Source organism: Carcharodon carcharias, chromosome 1 (assembly GCF_017639515.1).
Source record: "Carcharodon carcharias isolate sCarCar2 chromosome 1, sCarCar2.pri, whole genome shotgun sequence".
Taxonomy (NCBI): Eukaryota; Metazoa; Chordata; class Chondrichthyes; order Lamniformes; family Lamnidae; genus Carcharodon; species Carcharodon carcharias.
The window spans coordinates 153079516-153091604 of NC_054467.1; the positions used below are offsets into that span (position 1 = coordinate 153079516).

General features: G+C 46.3%; 1 protein-coding gene across 2 annotated transcripts in view; it reads left to right on the forward strand.

Moving 5' to 3' along the window:
- Positions 1-10920, forward strand: part of LOC121283956 (mast/stem cell growth factor receptor Kit-like) — a 128210-nt gene extending 117290 nt beyond the window's left edge. Inside the window, exon 21 of one of the 2 annotated variants that reach the window (XM_041198777.1) lies at positions 8573-10920. In XM_041198777.1, the coding sequence (XP_041054711.1) occupies positions 8573-8731 (159 nt within the window). In that variant the 3' untranslated portion in view covers positions 8732-10920. The remainder of the gene's footprint in view (positions 1-8572) is intronic. The other variant, XM_041198787.1, reaches the window with a different exon arrangement.
- Positions 10921-12089: the final 1169 nt, after the last annotated feature.

A 12089-nucleotide genomic window follows, 5' to 3' on the forward strand; every position in this document is an offset into this window, starting at 1 on the left:
TGGAAGGTGGTTTATAAAACTCCTGGGGGTGAATTTTCTGTTTGTCGGGCGAGTGGGCCTGACCCAATCGGCGGCGGGTGTGGAGCTGATTGCCGCCGGCGAAATGGGCTGTGCCGCCATTTTGCGCGGGCGGGCCAATTAAGACCAGCTCAGCGTGTTTCAGAATCCCGTGTTCAGCGGGAAAATCTGCTGCAAGCGTGTTCAGACTGCCGGTTTCAATGGGGAACCAGCAGCCTGTGTAAAGAACGGCCAGGCAGCCTCTTTTACGCTGTTCACCATGGCCAGCGACCCGGCTCCAGAGGAGTTCAGGACAGAGGACGAGAAGGGGGGCAGGCTGCAGGGGAGGCCAGCGGGGGGGCAATTTGCCGCTTGGTTCTCCAATGCCTGCCTTGCTGTCCTCCTGGAAGAGGTGTCAAATTGTCAGGAGGTGTTGTTTCCGGAGGATGGGAGGAGGAGGGCCCCCCATATGACCAGTCAGGCGTGGCTGGAGGTGGCGGAGGCTGTTAGCTCTCAAGATGCTGTGCGGTGCACAGAAACACAGTGCCGCAAGCGCTTCAATGATTTGTTCTGCTTTGGAAGGGTGAGTACTACGTCGGCCTTGGTCATTTTACCCAGCAGGTAGCCTTAGTCTTTGAGGGCCCCCCTCCCACATTTTAGTGTCATTGCTGCATTGGGCATTTGGCGCACGCTGGGTGGGCAAACAGTTGGTGACCGTGCTTACATCAGCGTTAGTGGTTGAGGAGAAGATGGGTTCTCCCCGCACCATATGTTGGTGTTTGTCGCATTTGAGCAGTCTGGGGGCAACCCGCAGGAGAGGCAGCTAGACACATACTCAGAGGACAACACATGTCTTATTGATGGTGATGAGATGGTGGAAGGAGAGCCTCAAGGTGTCATGGCCAAGAGCCATCTGCTGGCCTAGGTGCCACACCTAGTTGCACCTCTTTGCCATGGGCATTAAAACCCATGTGTTATTCAAAGTGATGGATGCCGAATGTGTCCAAGGTGGCCGTTGGGAGAGGGGGTTGGGAGCAGCCGTACTATCCCTTGAGGACTGATCATCAGTAGTGTGGACAGGAGCCGCTGGAGGCCTCAGATGGGCCACTGTGGTTGGGGTGTGGCGTGCGCGTACACAGTACGTGAGCGATCAGCTCCAATAAATGTTCTTCTCTGTTCTGCAGGCAAAAACAGAGAACAATAGCCGGTAGCTTCTGTGGACTGGTGGTGGGCATGCCATGTTGCAGCACCTCACCACTTCTGAGGAGCAGGCCATGGAGCTGGGGAGGAGGTGGGCGGCCAGGTCGGCAGGTGTCGGCAAGGCTGGGGTACAGCGGCCAGGTATTTGAGGCCCACAGTCCCATCCACTCTGTCTTCCCACCATCCAAACCACTGATGATTGCTGCAATTATTAGTACAGCAACACTGCTCATTCACAGACTGATACAGTCAGACGTGTGGGTCATACACAAAGGTCCCTTGGCCCCTTGAGGATGCGCGTCTCTAGCACCTTCCAAAGTCATCTTATCCCATTTGTGACCACTATCCCCGTGGCCTAACATGCCATGGCATCGCTGCTGCACAGCCAAAGACCTATTGCATCTTAGGAGGGTTTGCACCTTCACCACCCTTTTAGCCAGTGTGTCCCACACTGCTCTGTCCAAAAGGTCCTCAGCACCTCAACTTAAATAAATGCCACCACATTAGTAATCCCTGCGCCAAGGGGAAATGTTGCTTTCTGTCCACCCGGTCTATGCCCCTCATAACGGTATGAAGGTCAATTATGTGACCTGTGAATCTCCTGTGCTCCACGGCAAATGTAGCAAGTGTTTGCGATGTTTCCTCATAACTCCATCTCTCCAGGCCAGCATGCATTCAGGTCAGGAACCTCTGCACTCTCCCCACTCCAATGCCATCCCTCCCATGAAGTGCAGGTCACAACTGGACGCAGAAGTGTAGCTGTGGCCTCAACGGCGTTTTCTGCACTTGCAACATGACCTCCCTTTTCCTACATTCTATTCCTCAGCTAATAAAGGCAAGTTTAGTTTTGACCTTGTTAAACACCAAATGTTACTATTCTGCTACCTTAACGGGTCTGCCCAACTAGGTCTCCATAATTGTCGTGACTTCCCATGGTTTTACCATTTCTCCTATATTCCCATACCTTGTTTGTCGTGCCCAAGTGCTTACCCACACACTTATCCACATAACATTCCATGTGGCATTCCTTAGGCCATCTGACCAGCCTGTCTGTATGCGCGTGTAATGTTTGGGCCTCCTCTTGACTATTTACCACCCCACTAATGTTCGTCTCCTTAGGTTCTTGAAGGTTGAGCGCATTATGAGGCTGTGGGGGAAAGGGTTGAAAGGTGTTACTAACTGAACGCTAACTGATGCACTGTCCTTGTTGTTAATTTCAGCATCACCACCGCATGGCCACCAGGAACAAGGCAAGAGCCCCCCCTCCACACCTGAGGGGCATCACTTGCAACTTGCAGCACATCATTTCAGTGAGCCAGATACCAGTGCAGTGACTACCACATCAGTGGGGATTATGACGTCGGCTAATGTCCCGGGGCACAGTGGAGAGGGTACTTCACATCGCTGGAGGAGATGGCACAGACAGAGAGTATCGATGGCACCAGCAGCCAGAGGACTGCAGGGGACCAGGCACATGCTGAGTCGGGCAGTGATGATGTGCCTCTGGAGATGTCAGCCATGAAGCAGCTGCAGGACAAGTGGCAGGGTGTGTGGGAGCATCTGGCAGGGTTGCATGAGGGTGTGCTTCACTAGGTCTCTGTGGTGGAGGAATTCAGGCAGAGCATCAGCGATGGCATGAACCTCAGGGCAGAGCTTCAGGCTTCCTCCATTGAGAGATTGGCAACTCTCATGGAGAGGGGCTTCCAGCAGATTGAGAATCTTCTGATTGGGTTATGCACTGACCTGCAAGCCCTCACAGCGCTAATGGCCATGGGTGTGGGAGATGTTCTGGGCACCAAGTGTCTCCGCTCGGTGCCCATCCATCTGCGGTGAGCAGGGAGGTCCAATGTGACCTCACGTCGGCGCAGCAGCTGCCTGTCGTCGCTTCGAGCTCCTCTCAGGGCGCTCTGAATGAGGGCAGCAGCTCCTCTGCCCCTCTGCCAGTGACCGTTGCATCCGTTGAGGCTGCAACAACTGGGGAGGTGCCAGTTCTGGCTCTGGCCTCTCCCTCCCAGGCGGAGCCAGCACAGGCTCTACGGGCCAGAGGATGCCCGCCAAGGTCATCGAGGCCAACAGGATAGCAGAGTCAGCAGGCTGTCTCACAAGCCACTCCGAGCGATGGGACGGCACCAAAACGTAGCACCCGCAAACAAAAGCATAAGGCACATTAGGCACTCCACGGGTTTGTCACTGGTGATTTTGTGTTGGCCCTAGATTAGGGAATGTTTCATTATCTGCGTCAGAGTGACGTTTGTTGTTTATTTTGGTGGCAATAAAGTTCATTTTTCTGACCATGGCTGAGGGTGTTTCCTTTGTACTACATTTGTATGTTTCACAGACATATCATGAGTGTTTGAGTGGACATTGATGTTTATGTACTAAGCCCTTAGTTGCAGCTGATGAGATGGAAGAGGTAGCACCTAGGTGCCACATGTGGAAGTGCCAGGCAATGCTGGTCCCGCAGGTTCATGTGTGTGGAGCTAGCTGAATGTTCATTGGATTAAAGTGTCCTGGATGTCCCTGCCTCCTTGGTGTAATAGCGGGTCAGCATGCTGCCCCCTCATTATTGCCCTGTGCTTCCTCATCCTCTGAGCCATTGCTGGATTCATCATGTGCAGCTGCATCCACTGCGTCAAGGTCTTCATCGTCAACTGCATCCCCCCTTTCCAGCGCAAGATTATGCAGAGCGCAGCATGCTACCACTATTACAGAGATGCGATCTGGAGGGTACTGGAGTGCGCCCCCTGAGTGGTCCAGGCATCGGAAGTGCATCTTGAGAAGACCGATGGCTCTCTCCACCACAGCCCTTGTGAAGGCGTGGCTCCTATTGTAGCACTGTTCAACTTCTGTTCTTGGATGGCGGAGAGGCGTCGTGAGCCACCTTCTGAGGAGATAGCCCTTGTCACCCAGCAGCCACCCATCCAGCCGGGCTGGAGCACTGAAGAGTCCCGGCACCTGGGAGTATCTCAGGATGTAGGCATCATGGGAGCTGCCTGCGTACCTTGCACAGACTTGTAGAATCAGCATCCTGTGGTCACACACTATCTGCACGTTCATGGAGTGGAAGCCCTTCCTGTTGACGAAGGCACCGGGCTCACCTGCTGGCGCCTTGATGACCACATGTGTACAGTCTATTGCACCCTGGATGCGGGGGAAGCCAATAATGGCTGCGAAGCCTCTGGCTCGCTGTGCCTGACTTGCCTGGTCGCAGAAGTGGATGAAGGTCAATGCCTGTCTGAACAGAGCGTCTGTGACCTGCTTGACACAAGTGTGTACAGCTGATTGGGAGACACCGCAAAGATCACCCACTGAGCCCTGGAAGGAGCCAGAGGCATAGAAGTGGAGGGCAACTGTGACCTTCAGAGCCGCTGGCATGGGGTGTCCACCCACACAGTTAGGAGAGATCTCAGGGCCAATCATCTGACAGATATAGTTCACTGTCTCCCTTGACAGTCGGATCCTCCTTCAGCACTGCACCTCAGTCATATTGAGGTAGCTGCTTCGCTGCCTGTATACCCTGGCAGCAAGATAGTGGCATCTTCTGCAGCCCCTTCCACCTTGAACAACCTCTTGGCCCTGCGCCCCTTGTGCCTGCGTCTGGCCTCCCAAAGGTGGCTCCCCTGGAGGTTGATTGTCCAATCCTGGCCTCCTCCTTATTCTATCCTTCCCTTCCTCCTCAGAGGAGCTGCCTCCAGTGGAGATGTCAGAACCCATACCCAGGCTAAATGGAGGCCTCTGGAAAGCTGCAGGCCTAATAAAGATTACTGTCTGCAGACTGCTGAGCTGAAGCTTCAAAGTACAGAGAAAGCTGCTGGAAATCGATCTGAACTGGTAACAATCACACAGGCAAGTTTAAAACACTTTCTACAATAAATACTTCAGATAAAACATTAACAACCCCTCTAAGCCCACATAACCTGCCATGGATGAGTTTTGTTAAAAAGTCATTTACCTGCCTGCCCGTTGGGCTCGTGCGCCGAGGCAAAGATCGCACAGGCGCCTCAAAATCGGCATGAATTGCCGAGTTAAGGGTCTTAACAATCTTTAATTAATGGAAGGCAGCGTTGCGCTTCATCACGCGCCCGCCCAGCTGAATATCGCGATGTCGCGTGTTGACATTGGGACGCTCGCCCAATGTCAGTGCACGACATTTTAAGCGCTGACATGCGGGCTCCGCCACCCGCACGTCAGCCATAAAATTCTGCCCCTGGTTACTGTGATGGTGCTCAGATTGTCATATATGTGTCATCAATGGTACTCATTCAGCCAAAGAGTTGAATCTGTACCTGGTCATTTTAATTTTTATCACAAGAGAAGTTTGAATAACTTCCAGCCCTAGTAAACAATCCATACATCACTTTATGCATTTATGTGTAACCATCTTCAAGATGGCTTGAGATGTCTCTAGTGGTGCCCTGGAAAGAACCAGAGACAAAGACAGTGGTCACCTTCAGAGCCAATGATATCACACGTCCACTAGGCCCAGCAGGGAACAGGCCACCTTCTACAATTAAATAAAATCCTGCACTTTACGCACATTAGAATAACGTGATATTGTCCACTGCCAAGTATGAAATTTGCAAGTGTATCTCATTAAAATTATGATTTTGCCTAGACTTTGCAACAGGCACTTATGCATGATCTACATGTCATTCCATTTCTGACCCTGTTCTTTTAGAAGTCATTTACACTATGTGGCAACTCACACACTTTCAGAATTTTAGTATTTTATATGGGGAATAAATTGGTGCACTGAGTGAAAACACTGTACTTTACTGGAACCAGAATTTGACTATAGTACTGATTAGTTGATGTAAACTGAATATCCCCCTGCCTGTAGCATTTCCAAGTCAACACAGTTCCTAGTTGGCACGAATCTACATTGGAAATGTGCCAAGAATTTGGAACTAGCTTAAAATTAATGATGTCACTCAAACAGGCTATAAAGATGGTTGGTGTGAAAAACCAGATGTCATGCTTGGTTTGGAGGGTACATTCTTGGGGGGCAGTAGCACGAACTGTTCTCTGTACCCAGCCATTCCTATAACTGATGAAAATGTGGTTTGTTAACCAGTGATGATATTTCTCACCTCAATGACAACATAAGTTGATAATTGGCCATTGGATCATAGAGTTTTAAGTTGAGTAAGTATTATGAATACAGAAAAGCAGGTAACTTTAGCCTGAATTATTCCATCGTTGGGCCCGGGAGCATTCGGGAAACGGCCCCCTCAACAGCGATTTCACGCTGGTTGGCCAATTAATGGCCAGCCAGCGCAAAACGCATGCTGAAAAGCTCAGCGCTGCTGGGGTGGGGTCGGGAAGAGGGCAGGTGATGATGTCACTGTGGACGCGAGTAAGTGCTTCCACTGAGCTCCCTAAAAGCAGACAGCTGCCTCAGGGAGCTGCAGACCTGCAAGTAATAAAAGAAAGTGCAAAAAAGCTCCAAAAAATGTCCATGCAGCACAATCAAGCACCTGAAAGCATACCTCGTAAAAATGTTGCCCCCAGATATTTCTTTTTATTTTATTTCTGAACAAGAGATTTCATCCCGCCCTAGGATGAGGTTTCATCAAAAATGTAAAGATTGCCTGGCCTATTCACCCATCCGTCAACCATAAGGTTGGACGGGCCACGAAAAATTGCTGACAATTTTGCCATTAGTGGGCTTTATTGCCCACTTAGTTGTCAGTGGGCACGCTTTCAACTGCTGCACGTGCCCGCTGGGCAAAATAATGCATTCGCCCGATGTCATCTCGCACGATTTTACGCCCGTTCAGGTCGGGTGCGTGCCCACCTGTGGAACGTAAAATTCTGCCCTTTTAAATTCAGTTCTGTGGCTCTCTCCCTTTGTTTTCCCATGTGGATCTGAAAGCTGTATGTTATTGTAGGTGAGTCAAATTGTTAACAACCAGGGCTTCTTTTACCTACACATATTTTCAGGATTGGAATGGACGCAAAAGCTTAGTGTACTGACAGCAAGACACACACACATAGGGCAGCATTTTCCCCCCATCGGGGGAATGTGTGGGTTTGGGCGGGCAGGTTCCCGATCAGCGCCCCCAGTTGGGGGCACACTGCCATTTTATGTGGGCGGGCCAGTTAAGGCTGCGCTCCCTATTTGGGCAGGAAGGTGGATACCCTGAGCCGGGAGTGCGCTGTTTGGCACGTGTGCGCGGAAGAGCACACAGATCTTCCTGAGGCAAAGTGCTGCCTCAGGGAGATCGGCTCAGATTTGAAACTTCAAATAAACATGAAAAAAAAATTTCGCTGCCATGTCCCCTCATTTAACACTGTCACTTTATTTTGAAATATTCCAAGATTTTTAGTCACTCATGAAACGTCATCCTGCCTGTGGATGAGGTTTCATGCTTTCTCAGAAGCCTGCGAGGGCTCCCAGCCTGCCCACCAACCTTAAGGCTGGACGGGCAGGTCTATTAATGATTTCAATTAGTTTTTTAATGACCTTAATAGGTCGTTGACAGGTATGTGGGCATGCAGCCGAGTCAGCTGTGCGCCCGCCGACCTGAAAATCTAAATGACCAGAGGCGATGTCGGGTCGCACATCCGACGTCACCGCGCGTCATTTTACGTTTCGGCGAACGGATCCCACCTCCGCTCGCCAAACAGAAGATTCTGCCCATAGGGCAGCACTTTCCTGTCGGCGAGCAGGGTGCGGGGCCACTCGCTGATGCATAAAATGACACGCAGTGACGTCAGGTGCGCGACTCGACATCACCCCTGGTCATTTAGATTTTCAGGTCGGCGGGTGCGCAGCTGACTCGGCTGCATGCCCACATACCTGTCAATGACCTATTAAGGTCATTAAAAAACTGTGAAGGCCTATTAAGGCCTGTTGAAAATTAATAAACACAATTTAATGGGCTCCCCATCCAACCTTAAGGTTGGCAGGCAGGCGAAGAGCCCAGGGTGGCCTTCGCATTTTTCATAAAATCTCATCCACTGGCGGGATGAGGTTTCATGAACTGTTTTAAAATCAAATAAAAAATTATACATTTATTCTTTGACATGTCCCAGCTCATGTGATAGTGTCACATGAGGGGACATGTTTTAAAAGTTTAAAAATCCTTTATTTTAAAGTTTAAGACTGAAACAAATCTCCCTGTAGCACCTCTGTGCCTCAGGGAGATCTCTGCTTCTGGGCTCGTGTCACAATGGGCGGGCCTTAATTGATCGGGGCGCTGATTGGGTTCATGCCCACCCCCGCCTCCCCCTGCACAGCAACGCCCCCCCGCATGAGGTTGGGGGGGGGGGGGTAGATTTTTGGCCATAAAGAAACAGACATGCACCAATTATACAAATACATAAATACATGTTGTCAATGGATGATCCATTTCTCTCCTTGTTTTTACAGAAGTATTCCAACTTGGAGTCTAATTTTACCTCCAGACTTAAATTCTCCAGCCACTCCTCACGCCTTAATTCAGCCGGCAGCAGTAATGCTTCTGACCAACCGCTACTAATGAATGATGATGTGTTCTTTGAAGATGAAAACAAACAGATGCAAAATTGATCTCGAACAAAATCCAAAATACTTGCACCCTGCTGAAACTAATATACAGACAAATGACTGAATGTGTATTTTATTAACATTTTTATGTATGTTGGTATCATGAATTTCCTTGGAAATTACTGTACTATGGTTTTGTGTGGCTAAATTACATCCTCTGGGATACCATGTACCAGAGTGATTGTCTATTACTGTTAGAAGACTCTTTGAGGGCGTATTCCAGATAGGTAACGTATCCTAATTTTTTAGAAAACGCCCTTGGAAATTTTGTTTTTGAACTACATGCAATTGTGTTTATCATTTATTTTGTTGCAACGAATATTTGCATCAAAGCAAGATTCTATTGAACTAGCCAATTTACCCAGTGAAAAATAAACAAGCAGATTGAATTTATAGGATGCGCTAATCAACCAGCTAGCTCTTTAAGATGTATGGATCAGTACCAGTGATGGAATGGAACCAATTGCCTCTTCTAATTGCCTAGCTTTTATTTTCTACATTATGTGCATTTTATTTTTGTATTCTAACATGTTCTATTGCTGAGTTGGTGCCAGAGCCAATAAATTCCTCAGTTCACTGCTGCACCTAACCGTGTGAGTGAAAAAAGAATGTGCCAAATTTCAGACGTGACTTTTGTCAATGTCACAGACAATGTTCATTGGCATTATTATTACAAGGACACAATCATATGTAAATAGAATGCTCTGAGCCCAACATTCTACTAGTGGATTGATAAATGTTTATGTAGTCCTATTTTACTTGGGTGTTTGGCTACAGTGAGTGATTCTAATGCCTAATTGGAAATATCACATTAATGCAGTAATTTGGAGGAATGGCAAACAAGCTTTTTTTATTTGTTCACGGGATGTGGGCGTCACTAGGCCAGCATTTATTGCCCTTCCCTAACTGCCTAATAAATGTGGAATTCCCATTCCAAAAATCTAACCAATTATCAATGTTGACAGCAACTGTCATAAATTATCAAGCTCAACAAGGGATTAGAGTGAAGGATGGTGTAAATCCTGTCCAGAGGACTTTTTTTAACATAAACTTAATCCCACACCATTAATAGATGCAACTATATAACATACATGTTTGCTGATAATCACTGAGGGTATTTTCATGACAGCAGAAATTAAACTTTTAAGCACTTTTTGTCAATTTTTCTTTAGCTTTTATGCCAATACTGATGGTTTTTGATTAAGTTGTTATTGTTTAAGGAAGTTAGCTGGAATCCAGTCAGCCCAATCTTTGTTTGAAATCAGTTACAAATACTCAATTTACTTGATTTTGTTTTACTAAACTTTCACTGTACAAAATATATAACCATATTTCAATTAATTAAACTGGTAAGTTTATAGGAACTTTAGAGAAAAGTAATCACAATACATGCCTGCAGTGGAAAACTATTGCTGAATACAGTAATGTCATTGTACTGTTTGCATTTGTTTTAAAGTGTTACTACGTCAGTAAACAGTGTATTTTGTTTACCCAGTGACGTAGGTTGCCCCATGGAATTGTAGAGTAATCACGTTACAGGCCACTGTACTGATATCTGGCATATGTGAGTGTCATATTTCTGATTTGGGAAGCAAATAACAAATCATCAATAACCTTAAAAAAGAGATAAATTATCTAAAATAGTAGAAAATATTTAATCAGTTTTGACTCTTGTTATTAAAATGAATGAATGGAAAATTTTACAGGGTTCATTCACCTTGATGCCCATAGTACCAATATGAGCATCTAAAAGGCAAAACTCCATACCTGGAACATGAATTCATAAGCTATACCCTTTTATTCTTGAATTCAAATTTAAGGCTTAATCTAAATGTGAATTGCTGCTTTATAGGTGAGGTTGTAGAGCACGTGCATGAATATGCATGATGTATGTTTATGTTTATTGTTCATTGGACTAGTCGAGTAAAAGTGATTAATGCTGGCTTTAAAGATGCAAGTCTCATTACAAAGAAGTTTAGAAAAACTTTGTTTTAAATGTGGATCATTGTACCGTTTATAAATATCTGTGTAACAAAGGCTGACCTAGCAATTTTGATGAATGGTGAGGCCGAGTCAACCCCTTTATTTAGCCTTTATGGCAGCAATTTCTATGGAACCAAAAAAAATTGCAATTTAGAAGAATGAGATAACCTTATTGAAACATATGAGGTCCTGAGGGGACTTGACAGAATGGGAGAGACTGCAACTAGGGGACACAGTTTCAAAATAAGGGGTATTCCATTTAAGTTGAGATGAGAAGAATTTTTTTCTCTTAGAGGGTTGTAAGTCTTTGGAATTCCCTTCCTTAGAGAGTGTTGGATTCAGGGTCATTGAATATTTTTCAGATAGTGATAGATAGATTCTTTACAAACAAGGGAGTCAAAGGTTATCAGGATTAGGCGGAATATGGAGTTGAGGCAACAATCAGATCAGCCTACAGTTTTATTGAATTGTGGAGCAGGCTCGAGGGGCCTATTCCTGCTCCTAATTAAGATGTTCATATGTATAGAGTGAGCTGCAGAGAGTTGCCTGGGGTAAGTGAAGATTGGGTTGGCTGTTTGTTATACTTTTTTATTGCACAGGTGATCAGAAAAATAACTTGTATACAATATGTCTCATTTTATTTCTCTTTACAGTGACACCTTATTAAGTGGGTGCTGTTGCAAGGTTCAAGAGTTTTTAGGCCGCCTATTTTTCTAGAGTGAGCAGTAATAGCCTTTCTGGAAATTCTAGCACGGATCTGTCATTCCAGAGTGTTGCAGCAAGTTAATGGTAGCTTAAGTTAATATAGTACCAGGTATCAGTAGTGATGCAGTGAAGTGTGCTGTTGCTCCTTTAAAGGCCATTTTACAATGTCCTACTTAAGTAGAGGACCCCTGTTTTTTTTTCATATTTGTGTATGTAATGACGATTGGTTTAGATTAAAGCCTGTTAGAAAATGTCCAAATTCCTAGTTTAGAAAATGTGTCAGGTAAACAATTGCTGGGTAGAATTCAAACATGAGTGTGCTAATAGGTTCAGAATCTACTTTTTCGCAGTGCAATTTTGTTTGCATTGACACATTTGTTTGAAAAATGTTCATCAAAAATATTTAACTTTGCTAAGTAACAGACAAAAGATGACTGATGAAGCACCAACAGATTTCTGTAGTAGCACCCCACAACCCAAAGTTTCTTTGAGGAAGAACGCGTTAAAAAGCATAAGGAAAGTTGTCTGAGGTAACCGATGCTTACTACATATCATGGAAATATGTCTTGGGCACTAGTGCAAAGCAGGCAATAGCAAATCAGTCACCTGTTTTACATATTGCCCGATTTTCTTTTCCACTGATCCAAAACTAGTTTCATTTTGTATACCTTTC